Source organism: Artemia sp. Qi Xiang Cuo, chromosome 4 (assembly GCF_049724085.1).
Source record: "Artemia sp. Qi Xiang Cuo chromosome 4, ASM4972408v1, whole genome shotgun sequence".
In the NCBI taxonomy this organism is placed as follows: domain Eukaryota; kingdom Metazoa; phylum Arthropoda; class Branchiopoda; order Anostraca; family Artemiidae; genus Artemia; species Artemia sp. Qi Xiang Cuo.
The window spans coordinates 14073579-14095137 of NC_142797.1; the positions used below are offsets into that span (position 1 = coordinate 14073579).

At 34.9% G+C, this 21559-nt stretch overlaps 1 protein-coding gene across 1 annotated transcript in view; it reads left to right on the forward strand.

Moving 5' to 3' along the window:
* LOC148952798 (WD repeat-containing protein 11-like) overlaps positions 1–21559 on the forward strand; it is a 311667-nt gene that overhangs the window by 16428 nt on the left and 273680 nt on the right. The window contains exon 4 of the mRNA XM_089087426.1: positions 5672–5848. Coding sequence (XP_088943552.1) covers positions 5672–5848 — 177 coding nt within the window. The remainder of the gene's footprint in view (positions 1–5671; positions 5849–21559) is intronic.

The window sequence follows — 21559 nt, forward strand, 5'->3', positions numbered from 1 at the left end:
GGTTTTATGCACACATGGGAATTTAAACTTTAATTGAAACAAGTTTATTTTAGATTTATTTACTTCTATTTTTTTCCACAAACTAAATTATTTTCAGTAGGATCTTTTCTTTACGTGCTATATTTTTTAATGATCTTGCTAGAGTTGAGTTGTCTGTCTTGGGGAAGTTAGAATGGATTTGGTCTTAGAGTATTTTTCCTAGAGGGAAAGGGTTGTAGGAGTGTCAAACATGAAAAAATATTATTTTAGCTGTAAGATTAGGTCTTTCAAGCAGGAAACGGTAGGGGGGGGGGGGGCTCTGATTTTAATAATGAGTCCCAATTTCAGAGGATAAATTTTTTTAATTTAATTTTTTATATAGGAATTTAAAATTTTAATTTTAACAGTCAATTCTGCATGATGCCTTGAACTGGGGAAAAAAATCTAATGAGTAACTAATTTCCTGTAACTAATAACTAATGTAACTAGTAACTAATAAGTCTTGCGGAAGTTAGAATGGATTTGGTCTTAGAGTATTTTTCCTAGAGGGAAAGGGTTGTAGGAGTGTCAAACATGAAAAAATATTACTTTAGCTGTAAGAGTAGGTCTTTCAAGCAGGAAACGGTAGGGGGGGCTCTGATTTTCAGACTGATGCCCAATGTCAGAGGAGAAATTTTTTGAAGTTCATTTTTTATATAGGAATTTAAAATTTTCATTTTAACAGTCACTTCTGCATGATGCCTTGAACTGGGGAAAAAAATCTAATGAGTAACTAATTTCCTGTAACTAATAACTAATGTAACTAGTAACTAATAAGTCTTGCGGAAGTTAGAATGGATTTGGTCTTAGAGTATTTTTCCTAGAGGGAAAGGGTTGTAGGAGTGTCAAACATGAAAAAATATTATTTTAGCTGTAAGATTAGGTCTTTCAAGCAGGAAACGGTAGGGGGGGCTCTGATTTTCAGACTGATGCCCAATGTCAGAGGAGAAATTTTTTGAAGTTCATTTTTTATATAGGAATTTAAAATTTTCATTTTAACAGTCACTTCTGCATGATGCCTTGAACTGGGGAAAAAAAATCTAATGAGTAACTAATTTCCTGTAACTAATAACTAATGTAACTAGTAACTAACAAGTCTTGCGGAAGTTAGAATGGATTTGGTCTTAGAGTATTTTTCCTAGAGGGAAAGGGTTGTAGGAGTGTCAACCATGAAAAAATATTACTTTAGCTGTAAGATTAGGTCTTTCAAGCAGGAAACGGTAGGGGGGGGGGGGGCTCTGATTTTCAGACTGAGGCCCAATGTCAGAGGAGAAATTTTTTGAATTTAATTTTTTATATAGGAATTTAAAATTTTAATTTTAACAGTCAATTCTGCATGATGCCTTGAACTGGGGAAAAAAAATCTAATGAGTAACTAATTTCCTGTAACTAATAACTAATGTAACTAGTAACTAACAAGTCTTGCGGAAGTTAGAATGGATTTGGTCTTAGAGTATTTTTCCTAGAGGGAAAGGGTTGTAGGAGTGTCAAACATGAAAAAATATTACTTTAGCTGTAAGATTAGGTCTTTCAAGCAGGAAACGGAAGGGGGGGGGCTCTGATTTTCAGACTGATGCCCAATGTCAGAGGAGAAATTTTTTGAAGTTCATTTTTTATATAGGAATTTAAAATTTTCATTTTAACAGTCACTTCTGCATGATGCCTTGAACTGGGAAAAAAAATCTAATGAGTAACTAACTTCCTGTAACTAATAACTAATGTAACTAGTAACTAATAACTAATGAGTAACTAATTTCCTGTAACTAATAACTAATGTAACTAGTAACTAATAACTAATGAGTAACTAATTTCCTGTAAGTAATAACTAATGTAACTAATACCTAATGAGTAACTAATTTCCTGTAACTAATAACTAATGAGTAACTAATTTCCTGTGACTAATAACTAATGTAACTAGTAACTAATAACTAATGAGTTACTAATTTCCTGTAACTAATAACTAATGTTACTAGGAACTAATAACTAATGAGTAACTAATTTCTTGTAACTAATAACTAATGTAACTAGTAACTAATAACTAATGAGTAACTAATTTCCTTCTGCCTCTCCCTTAAAAAAATGTTACTTCTTGCTCTTACCCTAGACTCAAACAGATTTCCAAACAGGAGGAATTTATGCTTTCATGCCAATTCAATCAATCATTTTATTAATACTAAACTCTATTACAAATGTAAAGAAAAATTATTTGACCCAAGAAGCTTGGCTTGTTGTGGGCCATACAACACAATAATAAAGCACTAAAAGAACCATAAATATTACCCTAAATCAAACAATACATATGAAATAAAGATTAAAGAGAATAAACACTACCATACAGTAAAAAAAAAAAAAGAAAAAAAAATTATAATATTAACGATATATAAGAGAAAAAGACTTGGAAAAGAGAAAACAGGGAAAATAAACGAAGGACAGAGAGAAATTACTAAACTGGAAAGACACGACGAAAAACTGCCTTTGCAGACAGAAATAACGGGACATCCGGTGGGATTTAATTCCACAATTGAATTGATTTATAATTGATTTATAAATCCAATAATCACTCCTATCTTCCAAATTTGGTGATTCCAAATTTGGGAAAATTTGGTAATTTGTCAAGTTATTAATGAGAATGGGGAAATTCGGTTTTCATCGGGCAACTAGGCAATCTTTCCGGTAATTTCCCTACGCAACAGCAACGGTATTGGAAGATAGGAGTGATTATTGGATTTTTCTTTCAATTAGTTTGTTTTCCTTTGTTTGCTTTATAATGTGTTGCTGTAGTAAGGGAAGTATAGCTCATTAACACAGAATAGAATATTTTTGCTTGTCTTCACTGGCTGAGAAATTTTCTCTCGCTTAGTTTGGTCATAAATACTTGTTGGTCACAATTGCCGTTTGGTTAGCCATAATGACCGTGTAACTTGCTTGCTTTAATCTGCCAGTTTACAAATTTTATTGTGTAAATAATTTCATTTGTCTGCATTAGTTCACCGACTGAGAAATTTTTTCTCAAGTTTTTTTTGTTATTATGGCTTTTTAGCCATAATCAGCATTTTTAGCCACAAGGACCTTACAGCTTGTTTACTCTTAAGTAGATAAGATATTTATTTTAAAAAATCACTATGACAAGCCGATAAAGGGCCAAATTTGGACTTGGGAGTTGAAAGTGTCATAAGAAAACTGTCAAAAATGTCAAAACAACTAAAAAAAAAAAAAAAAAAAAAAAAAAAAAAAAAAAAAAAAAAAAAACAGAATGAATAATCATTTGCAGTCACAAGTTTAATCAATCAAAAAGTTAAAAACATAAAAACTGGTCAAACTAAGCTAAAAAAATACAATAAACACAAGTAAAAAAAAGGGGGGAAGACAAAATAAGCAAATATAGAAGGAACACTAAGAAAGAGGGGGAGGGGCAGGGCCGTATCCAGGATTTTTGTTCAGGGGGGTTTTACTAATTTTTGACTTTTTTTTTGGGGGGGGGGGGGTTACTAATTTTTGACTCAGTTTTCGACTAATTTTACTGATTTTACCTAGGTTTTACTAATTTTCGACTTATTTTCGAGTCGGTCAAAAAATTTCGGGGGGGGGGGGTTCAAACCGGGTAACCTCCCCCCCCTGGATACGGCCTTGGGGGGGAACAAGCAAATAAATGCAGAATCCTGGGGAGTACCATCATCCAATAAAAAAAGGGAGAAACTACTCCGGTATTTTATTCATTTCCTCTGTAATGAAGGGACGAAGGATTTTCATATCTGAAGGTAACAGAGCGAATGGGGGACAAAATAGGGATAAGCTCAGAAAAAGCTCGAGGCGGCTGTAATCTGGATAGGTAGTGACGTTTGGGGAAAATGCTTGCCTTGCGAGAGTTTTTTATTGTATTTTTTTTTGCAAAACCGAGGCACAACGAAATCTTCCTGCGCTCAAGAGTTTCCAAACTAGCTTTTCTTAGGAGCAGAGAGTATGACACCTTGTTTTCTTTGAAATTTATTTGCTAGGCTTTTTTTGGATAGATTTAATTTTATTTCGATTCTTCGCGGGAGCTACCAGGGTGCCAAACTGGACAATCATATTCGAGATGCGGGTGGACAAAAGACATGTAAATCTTTAAGGAATGGGAGGGGGGGGGGACTCTAAATTTATTTAGGAGCTTAAGGAGGTAGATAGACGCATTAGCTCTATGAATGGTATCTTTAACTTGAATATCCCACTTCAAATTAGAAGAAAGTTTGACGCCAAGTAATTTTAGGGAGGACACAGAAATTTCAGGAGGGATAGGGTAAAAAAAGGGGTGAGGATTTGAGAAAACAAATCGGCATTATCATGGACCTAGTGGAGTTTCCTGTCATGTCTAACTCCTAGGCGTCATCTCTAAATTTATTGAGGATGCTAATTTTATTAAATTTTATTTTATCTGATTTTACTAAATATTTTATATAATTTTATTAAATTTTTAAAGCACGTTTCAACAACCGTTAGGTCATTAATCAATTTCTATTTGTTAGGAAATTCCTTAGTGAGGCTGTTAATCATAACTGAAAAGAGGAGGGAACCTAGAAGGTATGCCTTGGAGCATGCATTTGGAGGTATGCCTAGGAGGCATACCTTGGGGTATGCCATTGTGGACAGAGAGAGGGTTAGAATAATGATTCTGGTATTTGACAACCTGCTATCTATTTGATTAGAAGGAGGCAACTATTTCCTTGCATCTTTACATCTTTAAGCTTTGTTTACTGGCTCAAATTTTCAGCTTTGCTTCCTCTAGCTTTTCTTTCAAGCTTGTTCAGTAACTATGACTTTTTAGCCTTTCAAATTTGTACAGTACCAACAAATATGTAGGTCATTATAGCCTTTTAGCCATAATTACTGTTTTGTTAGCGAAAAAGAGAGTATGGCTTGTTAGCCCTAATTTGTCGATTTACGATTTCACTCCATCGCTATTTATATCATTCAGCTTTTTTGTGCTGGCTTGGAAATTTATTCTCAAATGTGTTTGTCACTATGGCTTTTTAGCTGTAATTATCTTATGTTTAGTCCTAAGAGTCTCATAACTTACTAGCCCGTATATTCTAATTCTCAGTTTTCTTGGATTTCCGCTTAAATATTTATGTCTTTCAGCTTGTGTTCACTGGTTGTGAAATTTTTGTAATTTTCTTTTAGCCATAATTGCATGTTAGCCATAATTATCGTTTATTTGCCGCAATGACTGTCTGGCTAGTTGGTCCCATTCAAGAAATCGTTCGTTTATCATTTTGTTTTTGCGCTATTTTCTGTTTGGTAGCGTTGTTTCATTGACAAAAAGAAGTACACTTCCCACTGGTGAGCCGGGTTTTAACTATTGGTGTGAGTTTCTAAGCCAGTAGCTTTATTAAGATTAAATTAAGTGCGAATAAAGTTCATATTGATGTAAATCAAAAGTTTTTACTTGTTATTTACATATATCATGTTTTAGTTTTGGAACTACCTTGTGATGAAACTACCCAGTGCCATCTGTATTTTGAGTTTCTGATATGGTAGACAAGTCTGGACAAATCTAAATCATTCAATCCAAATTTTCATTTGATTTTCCTTGTTAAAGAACAAGAAATTGAAGAAATTTAATTCAACATATACTTAAAAGGGGGATGGAGAATAAACAATTTGCCCTTTTTTTCAGAATTGAACTGGATATTTGATCATACTAACGATTGTCACTACTTGCTTGTGATGCAGCAACCCAGTGCCATCTGCCTTTTTAGTCTACAAAATGTTAAACAAGTCTGGAAAAAAGCATTTCAAACAGAGGTCATTTATGGAGGCGATTTGGATCCTTTTGATCCAAAAAGAGCTGCAGGTTAGATCTTTTGTGCATGCACATTGTCAAAAGAGCGTATCTCAAGAATTGATCGGGGTATTAAGTTGGAACATTCAGAGTTTGCTTAAAGGGGAAGATCAATTGACCAAATGGCAATATGTGCAAGCTCCTACTAATACTACTATCACTGCAATATTTACTACTATTACTTCTACTGCTTTTACTGCAACTACTTGTAAGGTTAAGAGCATTAAGATCAAAATTTCAAGAAGTATATGAATATACAGGTTATCGAAAGGATATATCAGCAATTTTATGGCAATGGCTAATTGTATGGAATTGAAACTTTCAGGATTTGATGAGAGGAATATTCAACTGAACAAAAGCCATTATGTTAATACTTTTGCTGCTACTAGTACTACCGCTAATACTATTAATACTGCTACTACTAATACCAATACTACTACTGTGACTGCTGTTACAACTATGCCTAAGGGTATGGAGGTTAAATTTTTAGTGATACAGTAACCCAGTGTCATCTGTCTTTTGAATCTTTGAGATGGTAAATAAGTATGGAAAAAGACATTCCAAAAACAGGGGCGTCATTTAGGTGGGGGGGGGGGAGGGGATGGCTGTGGCTATAGCCCCACCCTGATTTTTGGAGGGGCCCCAAATCAGTTGTCACAATTTGTGTCTATTTGATTTCAAGTTTGAAAAAAAAGGTATGTAAAAAGTGTTCTCAATTAAAAAAAATCCGTTTCTAATATAGCTGTTCTTCACAACAGTATATAGTTAGCTTCATTCCCAAACATATTTATTTATTATTCCTATTTCATATATCACGACATGTTTTTATCGCCTTGTTGTTACAGTCACAGTGACCAACTTCCATTTCAATCAATTAATTGGGTCCAGGATCCCTAATAAAATTATACATGTCGGTTACGTAATTCTGGAGTAGTGATCCCTTCCATGTACGCGTATTATGTACTCTATATTTCTTTGAGACTGTTTGTAAATCTGTTCCGACTCTTTTCTAAGTCGTGTTTGACTCAGGTCTGCTCTGTTTCTGGACTTGGTAAACAAAACATTTTTGTACAACGGCGGACTTTTTGCGTTCCTAGTAGTCATAGACGTATTATCAAACAGTTCTTGGTAACGAACTGTAAGTAAGGAGTAGCAATGCTTAGTAATAACTGAAATTCTAAAAAAAGGATTTTGATACCGAGAGATACATCAAAAAAATTGTATTTTTATGCTTATTTTAAATATATGAGTTTCATCAATTTTCACATTACACATCACATGTAATGAGCCTGAGTAAATTTGCCTTATTTTCGAAAAAGGGGAAACACCCCTGAAAGTAATAGAATCTTAATGAAAATAACACCATCACATTCAGAGTATCAAATAACCCTATTATAGAGTTTTTAAGCTCCTATCTGCAAAAATGTGGGATTTTAAATTTTTTGCCAGAAGAAAGATCACGGATGCGTGTTTATTTGTTTTTTTGTTGTTTTTTTCCCCGGGAGTGATGCTATCGGCCCATGGTCCTAGAATGTCGCGAAAGGGCTCATTCGAACGGAAATTAAAAGTTCAAGTGACCAAAAAATTTGGAGTGCAACTAGGCCCCCTCCCACGCTCATTTTTTCCTCAAAGTCACCGGATCAAAATTTTGAGATAACCGTTTTCTTCAGAATAGTAGAAAAATCTGATAACTATATCTTTCAGGATGACTTAATCCCCCATATTCCCCGGGTGAAGGGCTGCAAGTTATGAGCTCTGCCCATTGTTTACATATAGTATTGGTTATTGGGGAATATACAGATGTTTTCAAGGGTGATTTTTCTGGTGAAGGAGTCGGGGGGAGGCAGTTACGTGGGAGGGTCTTTCCCTAGAGGAATTTTTCATGGGGGAAGAGAATTTTCATGAAGGGGGTGCTGTATTTCCCAGAATTGTTTAAAAAACAATCAGAAATTAAATAAGAAAAACAAGTTTTTTCAACTGAAAGTAAGGAGCAACATTAAAACTTAAAACGAACAAAATATATCACGTATATGTGGGAGTTTGCCTCTTCTCAATAGTTTGCTCTTACGCTAAAGTTTTTTCCAACTTTAAAAAAAGTTTATTATTCTAATAAAACACCCTTGTGAACCAGAAATGATTATAAGGTTATTATTAGTTAAAAAAAGTAAAAGTAATATGTAAATTTCGTTTTAATTATTCATGTATGGTGAGCCAAATTCAAAACCTGTATTAATTCAAAAACGTTCGGAAATTAAATTAAAAAAACAAGTTTTTTTTTAACTGAAAGTAAGGAATGACATTAAAACTTAAAACAAACAGAAATTATTCCGTATATGAAAGGGGCTGGCCCCTCCTCAACGCCCCGCTCTTTACGTTAAAGTTTGACTTTTTGTCACAACTCTACTTTTTAAAACAATAGAAATTTTAGCGTAAAGAGTGGGGCGTTGAGGAGGGGACAGCCCCTTTTATATATGGAATAATTTCTGTTCGTTTAAAGTTTTAATGTCACCCTCTAGTTTCAGTTAAAATGAACTTGCTTTTTTTTTATTTAACTGTTAATAAAAGCCAGACCGTATGTGTACCGTGAGTAAAATGCGATATATTTAAAATACAAAAATAAAGTTCCTTCTTTCTAAAGATAATTCCGACTTCCTCTAATTAAGTTTGAATCTAATGTCAAAAAGAAAGATAAGTCCTAAATCAGCAAAGAGAAAAATTGCAGTTAGCCTCAGACAAAGAACGGCGCTATCCAAGCTTTGGATTTCGCTAAGACAAGTGGGCAATAAAAAAGATGCTACGCACAATATTTCTAAGGAAGTTTAAACTATAAGAGCCGTGTGAACGTTTGAATCATCAGAAATATTTAAAACAATTTATTGGACGAAGGGTTCGCATCCTTGGGCCACTTGAACCAATTGTGAGCCAGTTCTTAGAGTGCAGGACAATAAAAAACTACGTTTGATAGTTGGGTAAAAGTGCTTTTTGGAAGTATTCGTAAATCAGATTCAGGACCATTCACATAGAATTATTTTGGCGTTCGAGCTTTGTAATTCTATCATTATTTTTGTATCTCAGTCACCGTTGTTGTCATTTGAAGTGATCCACTGCTTTTCACCTAAATATGTAAGTCCCAATGAATATATTGATTTTTACCTGTGTTTATTTCATTTTATGTGTCTGTATCTAGCCTAACGACAGGTAATTAGTTCGCATATCTCCAAGGACGTTCCCAGGGAATCTGATCTCCAGATAGCTCGAGGAGAAGAGGTCACATTTATATGGCTACACATTTCATTTTCTCTCATTAATTGAGTGTGGGGCAGGGCTTAATGGCAAAATCTTTAGTGCCCTAAGCGGTACTACTGGAGACCCTATAAGGTTTAAGTTCACAGCTATTGAGCATAATATTACATTCGATGTGGCCAATATTTATGACCACAATTAAGTTCAGTCCCTTTCTTTATCGTCACATAAAAATTTTCATCGCTACAAATGGCACGGTCGGAAATTGGAGGAAAATTTGCGAACTAATTAGGCCATAAAACTTTGTAATTTAAATTTAATTATTAGAGATATAAAGATATGTAAGTAAAGTGATTAGGCCTATAACCGCTAAGCTACAACAGGAAACCCTTTAAAATATCTCATAGAAGATAATAGCCTCCCCCAAAATAGGTTTAGGGGAAAAATAAATTTATTTCGAATTATTCAAACACAAAAAAAAAATGCCAGAGGAAGAACAATTAATGGCGCAAGAGTTGGTCGCGAAAAATATAGAAATAGCAAAGTCTATCCCGCAGTACAATGGTCAATCAGATATTGACGAATTTAATATCCAATTGGCCCAGTTTGTAGAACTAACAAAAACAGAGCTAGAAACGTTAGTCGACATGCTTCTATTACGGTTAAAAGGCCAGGCCTTGACCTTTCTGAAGCAGATTGAACATACTATAGGCAACGACGCCAGCTTGCCAATAAATACGGTGGACAAATTGTTAAAAGCATTTAAAGATAGATTTATCGAAACCAGTTCCATAAATAAATTAAAACACGGAATGGTGTGCTTTGACTATTCACAAAATATAAGAGAATATCTTGATAATATATGCATTTCGGTAGTGGCAAAATACGGAAGAGGTTCAGGGCAACTGTATGAAAAAGTCATACTTAATATTTTTTTGCAAGGGCTACTCCCAAGCGTATAAAGAATGGTATTACTCAAAAATATTCAGGCGTTTAATTTTATAGCCCAGGAGGTGGATAAATCGATTGAGGCTGATACAATTGTCAGAAATCACAATAAAAAAAAAATAAATAGCCTAGCTAACTCAAACGCGAACCTAATCTTCAAGGGCGATCAGGCGTCTCCCAATTTCTTTTCAAGGGATAACTCCCCAGTACCACAAAGAAATAAAACGCAAGAACCCGCTAGGCAGAAAACAGTACGTTTTCAGCCAGTCAAACAACCTAGTTATGAAAATAACCACACAATAATAAGATGCTATAATTGCAATCGACCTGGGCACATCGCGAGAGAGTGCCATTATGTCCCCAACCGCATACCAAGAATTGCTGTCGGTAATACGCAAAATTACGGCAACCATTTGTTCGGAAGAACAAATTTTAGCACCGGTGGTGCGCAAGGCTATAGCCGGGGAATATTGCACCATTTAGTACCTTAAGACGTGTACCAACCAATTTTGTATAGCCCTTCCCCCACTAGACAAATTAGTTACCGATTTGAAAACCCAAATACTCGCCAAAGCCAATATAATGCGAGAATGATATATAGAAATCACGAAAATTTGCCGACGGGAAATGAAAATTTTTCAAGCAAACGGCATTGGCATTCAGCGCCAGCAAGCGGTACTGACGCAGGACACCCAAGTTACCATAATAATATATGGCAAATGCAGACAGACGTAAATCAATTAAATATGCCTACGGAACCTCATATATCTGAATATCCGTTGCAGGCACCGACACATGAAATACATCAGCAGGGAAACGTTTCAGGCCCCTCGAAAATATAAATTAGACCCGGAGAGTGCTCAGAATGTTTAATAGGTCCAAACTGATAGTGGTTCCGTTTTGTAGTGATAGTATTAACAAGTTATACCTATATTTAATGATTTTTGTGTAGAAAACGTTTACTTTAAGGCTTTAGTTGACAGCGGAGCCACAGTTAATATTATAAGCTCATGCATATTTAATATGTTGCCTCTACAAATAAGGTAACAGAGGAACCGTAATAATTCCACCTTAACTAGGGTGAGTGGGCATGAATTGGATGCAAGAGCTTCAATTTGCCTAAATGTACAAAGGGACAACAGGACCTTACAAACAAATTTTATAATATGCAATAACTTTCCGTGCGAAGCAATTATAGGCGCAAATTTTTAAGGTCTAATAAAGTACTATTAGACGTGGCTAATGAAAAGCTTGTCTACCCGGCTAAGGTAGGGGAAGAAATTTCTACCTAAAGAAATTGTAACAGAGGTTACGAAGACAACGTAACAGTAAACAAAACTTCTGTTGGTGTAATGTCCCAATATTTTGAACCTCATGTCTCGCAAAAAGGACATGGCATAGTTAGAAATTTGTTCAATTACTCTGAGAGACATTGCCGAGATGAAGTAAATTTAAATAGTAAAAGTATTGAATATGCGAAAACAAAAATAGGAGATATGCGACAATACAGGTCAAACGAAATCAAGAAAATAGCGGAATTATGGAAAAACATAGTAAAACCCAACGTGACGCCACAAGATGCCGCAGTGGCGCAGCATAGCGCCAGTATGAATCTAATAAACAATAAAAATAAAAGAGAGATATTATGGATTCGCGATAAGGAAAACAAAAGTCCCTCCCAAAACGATGCAAAAAATTCAAATATCACATAATACAATTACAATAAAAAAGGGGACGTGTTTAGTTGAAATCCAAGTTTTATCAGAGATTGATTTAAATACATGGGAAAATTCTAAAAGAAACCTAGTTAACGGCATTAAAACCTCAAATAACAAATATCCTTTAACTAAATCGCAATTTTTAAACAAATTTAATATGGATCATATTACGGACTTGGAACTTAAGAAAAATTATGGAATTTTAAAGATGTATTTTCCGCATCTGAAGACGACATCGGACTGATACCGTTTTATGAACATTAAATTTTAACGACTGGTAATCCCGTAGCAAAACAGCCATATCGTGTGACATATAAGCACAAAGAATAGTTAAAAAATAAAATCCATGAATTAGAAAAAATGAAATCATACGCCCAAGTATAAGTCCGTATGCTGCACCAGTGATCTTGGTACAAAAAAGAATGGTGATCTTAGACTTGTAGTAGACTATAGAGCCATTAACAAGCAAGTAGTTAGTGATAAATTTCCTCTACCAAGAATAGATGAAATTCTTGACTCAATTTCAAGCAAAAACAAAAATTTTACTTCTTTGGACCTCACCCAAGGCTACCACCAAGTGAAAATAGCCGACAAAGATGTCCATAAAACTCCATTTTCAGCATCTGAATGTGTTTTATATGAATACTTAAGGGTGCCTTTTGGACTTAAAACAAATTCAAGGGCGCTGTGTAGACCCCTATTACACCTGTTAAGAGGATTAAAGAATATCATTCATTTTGTTGATGATGTCATATGCGTGGGAGAAAACATTGAACAACACTTAGCAAAATTAGCTAAGGTGTTCGAGAAGTTCAGGCAGGGCAATTTAAAATACCGGCCTGAGAAAGTAAATATATTTCAACCTAAAATTAAATTTTTAGGAGTAGAAGTAACACAAGGAGAGATATCCCCAGACCCTGATAAAATAAAATGTGTTGAAAACCTCAAACCCCCCAGAACTATGAAAGAATTAAGGGGAATTTTAGGTCTTACTGGCTACTTTAGAAAATTTTCGTACGCAATTATGCTCAAATTGCGAAACCCCTCACAGACTTAACTAAGGGGAACTCTCAAAATGTTACCTGGTCCCAGGCAGCTCAAACTTTCCTAAACCGTCTAAAAAGGGCACTCACTACAGAACAAATATTATCACTTCCTGACTTCGAAACCGGAAAATTTGTTGTCACGACGGACTATAGCTCAAAGGGCAGTGGCGCTGTTCTTTCGCAAATTATAACGGTAGAGAACCCAAATCCTCCACAGGGAACGCCCAAACGAAACCACGCTGAAAAGGTTATTTGCTACTAGAGGAGAACTTTATCAAAAGGCGAAAGTAGTTATTCCGCCACAAACTTAGAATCGTTATCTATTATTTACCACTTGGAAAAAACTAGACACTACTTAATTGGTAGAAAATTTATATCAATTTTCATACGATTTCATAATTTATACTACGATCAGACCATAAAAGCTTGCAGTACCTGCGCACATTTAAAAACCCCACGGGAATTCTAGCCAGATGGATTATGAAAATCCAAGACCTAGATTACGAATTTGAACATTTAAAAGGTAAACAAAACGCAGCTTGCGACTTTTTGAGAAGATACCCAGAAAATATTCCGTTGGAAGCTGAAGAAAATGAAGTTAACGCTATCAATGCTAAGAGCAAACATGGACATAAGAAAAACAAAGTCAAGGACACGGTAAAAGAAAATAAGATTAACTATTGTCCCCTGTCTTTAGAAAATATAAAAAGAAAGCAAAAAAGGACGAAATGTGTTCAGCGCTTATTAATTATTTTGTGAATGACGATGCGTTACCGGATAAATTCAAAACTCTTAGAAAAGAGATAGATAATTTTTACTATGACCTTAATGAAGAAATACTATGTAGAATCGTGACTGCTGAGACAAATAGAAACCAAACCTCAATAATACCCGTATTACCACAAAACATAATAGTACCTACATTTGAATATTTTCATTCAGATACAGGTGGACAATTAGGAGTAACGAAAACTTTCCATAAATTAAAACAATATTTTTACGTGCCGTCTGCAATGACAAAACTTAAAGAATTTGTAAGTATATGCGAAGCATGTAACTTAAGAAACATTCCCCAAGCTTATGCTAATTCTCCAATGGGAAGGGTCCCGGTAGCTAAGTACCCCTTTGATATTATCTCATTTGACTTATGCAAAACAAGCGGAGGCTTGCCTGTTTCCAGCAGAGGCCATACTTGTATTTTTTCGGTTATAGATCACTTTTCAGGGTTTACTTTTGCAAAAGCATTAAAAAATCAAAGTGCTTACGTCACCAGTAAGGCGTTAGCGAAATTATTTTTACAATTTGGCGTTCCAAATAAGGTTTTGAGTGACAACGGAAGCAATTTTGTTTCAAATGTATCGAAAGATTTAATGAGTTTTCTTAATATAGAGAAAATGGTGACAGCTCCGTACCACCCACAAGCTAATGTTAAAATTTAAAATAGGCATAAAATATTTTCGAACGTATTAATTATCTATACAAAAGACAGTAAAAACGACTGGGATCAGTTCTTATCTTATTTAAATAACGTAATCAACACTGCTTGTTCAAAAACAACCAAAGACAATGCATTTATTTACTTTTTGGTCGTTATTTTAGAATCCCATATGAGATCGTTGAATCTCGGCAGTATTATAATAACTCAGAGGACTACAAACGAGAATTCATAAATAGGACGAGGAAAACTTATAAAACAGTTAGGCAAGAGTTGGTAAAATGTAAAATAAACCAAGAGCTAAGATACAAACCCAAAGTCAAGGGGAGTATAGATTTCAAAGTAGGAGACAGCGTCTACCTAAAGAACGAGGCAAAAACGGAAGGAAAAAAAACTTTCCAACAAATATTCTGGACCTTACAGAATAGTCAAAAAGTACGATAACGATTATACTTTTAAAATGGAGAACCTCGATAGCAGAAGAACTTACAAGGCACATGTTAGCCGAATAAAAAGAGCCAATTTTCCAGAGAGATGGGTATCACATCCCTCCTCTACTGATTCGTCAGATGCAGAAAATGAGCCCCCTAGATCAAGATTGGCAGAGCTAAAACCCTTTAATTTCAAGCAAGACTATTTCGAGAATGGGAGCGATGAGAAAAATTTCGAAGAATGTTTAGCTATGGAAAATCTAGTTATTCCAAAGAAAAAATCCCTAATACCAGTAATAATAAAAACGCCGAAAGGTTCAAAAAGTTCATCATCAGAGAGCGCGGGAGAAATGGATTATACAATATCTCCAAAAACCCAATTTTTCCCCTATAGAATTTCAACCCCATGTCCCCCAAAAGATTTCCAGACGATTTGGTTTCCCCTGCAACACCAATAGAAAGGCCCCTGTCTTTACAGGAGGAATTAAACAGAGCTGTAGAAACCCCCGGTATTACTGTAAAGAAAACTCCTTCCAAAGATTTAACTAAACCAAACCTGCGAGAAGCTATGGATTTAATAAATTTCCCCATAAAAACGAGTCAAAGTACATTGCCCGAGAATAAAACTCCCAAGGATGACCAGCAAGGCCAATATCATGATATAACTGTGTCCAAGGTCAAGCCTAAACAGTAGACTTCATGGAGGGAAACCCTAGTGCAAAAATGCCCCATCCCCCTGAAGACATGGCATTCAAACAGTAGAGGAACCCCGCAAAAACTATTGATTCCTCCCAAAGCTCTCAAGAATCTTTCAAATCCCCCAAGTTGAAAACTCAAGGCGAGGTTTAGAGAATAAACCTTCTACTTCCAGAGGAGTAAAAATTTACGAAGGAAGGGCAGGCGATACCTCAAAAAGTGTCACCTCTAAAAGTTCTAATCCGGATTCGTCGGAAACCAGTTCCGAAGAGTCTGACGGCGAATCAGACCATATAGTAGTTAAAGAAATAGGAAAATCAAGACCCACTTTAGCAGTCACACACGTGAAGTAAACAAAATAAAAAGGGAAATAATTTCTGAAAAAAAACAATACAAAAATTTTGATCTTATTTCGCAGGCAGAGCCGATAAAGAAAAAACCCCAAGAAACAGAGTAGAAAATAACGACAGAGTCAGGTAGAACGGTTAAAAAACCTGACAGATGGAAATATCTCTAATTTCAAAGACAAATTTCAAATCCCTTATGAAAATCAACTTGTGACCAACCATAATAAATTTAACAGTGTGCAAGTAAAGTTAACCAAGTCAAAATTAATGAAAAAAAAATAATACGAGTGATGTCAAAACATTGGTGATCAGAGAGAAAGGTTGGAACAGAAAATAACCAAAGGTAGGAAGCTCGTGGTCTACTGAGGACGACAACTGGCGTTGGACCACGTCTTGTGGGAAGCCTGGGGAGGAACTCAAAGCCCACGCAGAGTTTAATTTTCTGGGTTTTGGCGGTCCCCTCGGACTTTCTATGAAAAATCGACCCAGGTCCTAACAAAGATTGATGTCATCAAAAAAAAAAAAAAAAAAAAAAAAAAAAAAAAAAAAAACTACCAGTACAGAAGCGTCTAAATATGAGCTGATCATGTTCGTATATATGAACTGGATCGTAAGGATCATGAATTCCGTTCCCTGGGATCCTGTTCATATTTATGAACACTATCATGATTTCTGTTCCAAGAGAAACTGTTGGAACCTTGTCTTGTTATAATAATACAGAAAGAGTAGACCCGAATTACAAAACAGAATTACTGTTACAAAATGTGGGTACGATAACCATAAAACAAGGGTGTCGACTCGTAACCAAAGAGTCAACTGTCCGAACGCCGTTAATTACCACGAGCACAAAGATAAAAGTCTAAAAATGATAAATTTCAAAGTATATAACTTGGCATATTATATTCTTCATTTATGAAACGAAGAAATGAAAAACTCGATATTACCCAAAATAGAAAAGAATAAAGAAACAATAAGGCATACATAAACAAGCGAAGTATCATATGCTCATATTCCTCTATTTACAAATGAAGACCAGAGATTAACGTATGTGGATAATAGATACGGATTGTTCTCAACCAGTTTGTGGTGGAACATGTTATTGGCCGTATTTTTCGTATTTACGACATTCCTGACCATAAGGTCCTTATTGAACATTAATTACGAAAAAATGCAGGACCCACGAAGGCGAGAAACAAGGGAAAACCACGGGAAAACGCAGGCTGAAATGCAGAGGTTTAACCTGGAACCCCGTGAAAAAGTCTAAGCCAAGAAAAAGGGAAGACATTAGAAAACGAGTGGGCATAGAGGTCTCCACTCGTCCTTGCTATGTCTTGTTCCCTCATTGTAAGGTTGTCTACGTAAAACCGTGTGGCTATGACGCTGCAACATACGTTTCTTAAATAGCACGGACGGGCGTGAACAATGCAGGCATGAAACATTTTGTAAAATTAGACCTCAAAATTAATAATGTAGAGTAAATTATGTTTATTTAATAAGTATTGAAGACTTAAGCAAGCCCTTTATCGTTGTTTCCTTTCTCAAAAAAAATTTGAAGACATGTCTGTTTTAGATTTCCCAATGGGAATTATGTCGTTTTATTATAACCAACATGATAAAAATTTTGTTTTGTGTACTAATATTAGTGTATTTATTTAACTCTGTCTCATAGCGTAAAATTCATAGACCCAATCAATACGTGACTTATTTGTACTATGAGTATTAACTTTAAAGAACGTGTGATTCTACCTCCTTATTTTTATTACAGGAAGGAGATTGACATATCGGATATCGAGCATTACAATGAATTGTCCAGTGCAGATACAACCTAGTAGCATCTATTTTCATCATACCTCAACCAACGAAGAGTACTCACCATACGCTCCAGGCAATTCTCATCCCAGCTTCGTCTACGAAAACAACAGTCACCTTTGATCATTGTTTCCTCGACCATGAACCATATTACGTATCAGGTAACATTAGATTTGAATCTCAGTATCCAGTGCATTATTGAACTATATAATTACATAAATTCTGAGAACCCCATCGATCAGTACAAGATATAAGTACATAAATATCGCCTTTGACAATCATTATGGACCCATATACCATATGACCGTATAGTTATGATATTTGATGACCCCAAAAACTATTTATGTGTTCCAGACTTACGCGTCGAATCCCTTTCGACCATCTCTCGGAACCCATCCCATCCCCTCTGTGTGGAAAGTTCATATCTCCGTTATCCCATAAATGTTACGAGATAAATTCTGAAAAATGGACCTGGAAACTAAAATTAACCCCAGTGACTAACCCCTCAGTGACAATATGCCCATCCCACAAGTTAAAGACAATATGTTGAAGGAGTCACTAGAGTTTAATGTCAACCAGTTCCAAATCCAAACTTCAATTCCCCGTGATTTAACTAGGAATCACCGCAAATGGTTAATAGACACAAGCCTTGAACTAGAAAATTTATAAGAGACACAAATAAACAATTTTAGACGAGAATAAATTCTCTTTGTACCTTAAAATATCCCATAAATTATATGCTGAGAAGAAAATAAACGCCCTCCCAGTGTTCGACCCCTTAATGATAAGGCACCCTATGAACTATCAAAAAGCAGGTGAAAATGAACTCTGATAGCTTATTCCCATACCTGTAGTTGGAAGCATCATTTCCCAGTTGACAATTAGAGAAAGCTTGTCGTGTGAACACAATCGTGCTTGAACTGTCCCATCTAGAAATCATTACGTAAGTGCTTTAAAAAGTATTTGCCAAGACGAAAAGAGTGAAGGACAATAATTTATAACAGAAGGATTGAGTACACTAAAGACTTGAATGGTGATGAAATAGATGTGAATTTACATATGTTAGTTCTTAATAACTTTGATAACTAGAAAATCCCAATATCCGATCATTAACGTTGCGTAGCAAACATCCCCAGTGAAAGTGTTTTAATGTTACCAGTGAACATGGTAAACCCAATATTGTGTGTTTTAAATAGTTCTTGTATGTAGTGTTAGATGTCCAGATAGAGTTATGTGTAGCGTTGTCGAGCTATTCATTTAATGTAGCGTAGATAGAAAGTAGTATACCATATATACAGCAAAATAAAAAAAAAGTCTTGGGAAAAGTGAATTCAAAAAAATCTTATGTGAAGGTAGAATAGCCCCAACCTTGTTGGAAATGTAAAAATAATCAGTGTTAGATGTAGAAAAAAAAAATCTTTAGTATAGTAGCTAGCCTAGAACCATGAATAATCCTAGTCCGGTACATGAATTTTAGACAAGGACGTAGAATAAAATAAGAAAAGTAATAGAGAAAATTTGTAGCACTCCTGAGTAAACCAAAATATAAATATGAAATAATACAATGTCAATCAAAATATGTGGAATAAATAGTTAATAAATTGCGAACATTTCAAAGGCCCAAAGGCAAGCAAGTGCTAATGACGAGACGTCATTAATTAATGGGAAGGGTATTATGTACCGTGAGTAAAATGCGATATATTTAAAATACAAAAATAAAGTTCCTTCTTTCTAAAGATAATTCCGAATTCCTCTAATTAAGTTTAAATCTAGTGTCAAAAAGAAAGAAAAGTCCTAAATCAGCAAAGAGAAAAATTGCAGTTAGTCTCAGACAAAGAAGGGCGCTATCCAAGCTTTGGATTTCGCTAAGACAAGTGGGCAATAAAAAAGATGCTACGCACAATATTTCTAAGGAAGTTTAAACTTTAAGAGCCGTGTGAACGTTTGAATCATCAGAAATATTTAAAACAATTTATTGGACGAAGGGTTCGCATCCTTGGGCCACTTGAACCAATTGTGAGCCAGTTCTTAGAGCGCAGGACAATAAAAAACTACGTTTGATAGTTGGGTAAAAGTGCTTTTTCGAATTATTCGTAAATCAGATTCAGGACCATTTAGATAGAATTATTTCGGCGTTAGAGCTCTGCGATTCTATCATTATTGTTGTATCTCAGTCACCGTTGTTTTCATTTGAAGTGATCCACTGCTGTTCACGTAAATATGTAAGTCTCAATAAATCTATTGCTTTTTACCTGTGTTTATTTCATTTTATATGCCTGTATCTAGCCTAACGACAGGTAATTAGTTCGCATATCTCCATGGACGTTCCCAGGGAATCTGATCTCCAGATAACTCGAGGAAAAGAGGTCACATTTATGTGGCTACACATTTCATTTTCTTCTAATAATTGAGGGTGGCGCAGGGCTTATTGGCAAAATCTTTAGTGACATACGCGGCACTACTGAAGTACTTATAAGATGTAAGTTCACGGCTATTGAGCATAATATTATACACTCGACGCGGTTAAAATCTATCACCGCAATAAAGCCCAGTCCTTTCTTTATAGTCACATAAAAATTTTCATCGCTACAAATGGGATTTTGAAAATTTCTTACGCTTTTTCTTCTTTGCCTCCAGTCAACATGTTAAATTTGGCATTCAAAATGATTATTTGATGAATTTTGTTTCTCGAATTGTCTTGAAATTTAGCTTTTTGGATTTTGAAAATATCGAAGTGGGAATTTTTATAGATTTCAGGAAAGATAAGAAAGACAAGAAAAATATATTATATAAAAGGACAACTCAAAGAATCGATAAAGATCTTGAAGAATGATACTTAATCTCACACGCATAACAAAATATGCAAAATATAACAATGATGTAATAGGCTTTTGGTTTTTATTTACACTTTAGGAAGGGGGCAGTATCCAAACTCTTGTTTGTAGTGAAACTAAATTGGTCTTGAACAACTCTAGAAAGAGCTAATAAAATAAACTGAACATTTGATGTATAATGATATTAATTGCTGAAAGCTCATCAGTTCAAAATTTTACTATAATTTTAATGTTTATTTTCAATATTAAGTCCAAAAGAAAATATTTTTAATAAAATTGGTTTTCAGTATAGCCCCAATGACGCAGTAGGTTTTAGACTTTTACAGTGAGAGAAGGAGGCAACACCCAAACTCTTGTTTGTAGTGATTTTTGTTTCACTCGTTTTAAGATTTATTTATTCATTGACATTAATGTCTATTGTATGTTTGTTAGCATTGATTGTTTATTTAATTTCTGTTCGTTTTAAGTTTTCTTTATACTTTAATAGCAAAATATTTTTTTTCGTTTTGAGCTTGATTTTAATATTCAGTTCAAAATGTTAGTTTTTTCTAGTTAATATTCAGTTTAATGTCAGTTCAAAATGTTACTATAATTGATCATAACAAAACGAGAATATGCAAAAGGAAAAAATTTGTTAATAAGGGAGTTAAAAAGAAATTGTACCAACAATCAAAGACCAAATATTTTGACTTCACAAACGAAAGGCTTTATCAACGGGGGGGGGGGGGGGGCTTAGTTTGAACCAAATTATTAAAAATGTAAGAAAACAATAAAAACTTAACAAATAAGAGCTATACAAGAACAACCTGAGCATTAAAAGAAAAACTCAAACCTATCAATTGGTGTCAGTTCAAGAAAATTTACGATTGGAAAGAGGAATTTACTGTTGAACATCCAGAGAGAGGTAGAAATTTGTTGCTTTTTTACATTTTTCTTTGAAAATACCAGGGCAGTGTCATGAGCAGCCAATTTTCAGGTGGGTAAGCCCGTATTATATCAATTGCAACTCATGCAATTTACATTAACTGTCATCCTCATAGACTCAGCCTTGTTTAGGATGATTCCATTCAGAAATTGAGATGAATGGCATCTTTTTTCGCCTATCTTCCAAAGCTATACTGTTTTATCGCGAATAGCAGTACACGCTACTAACTGTTTGTTAATGTTCAGAAAGCCATTGGCATAACTGTTCTTCAGCTGGAGTTAATCATCTACT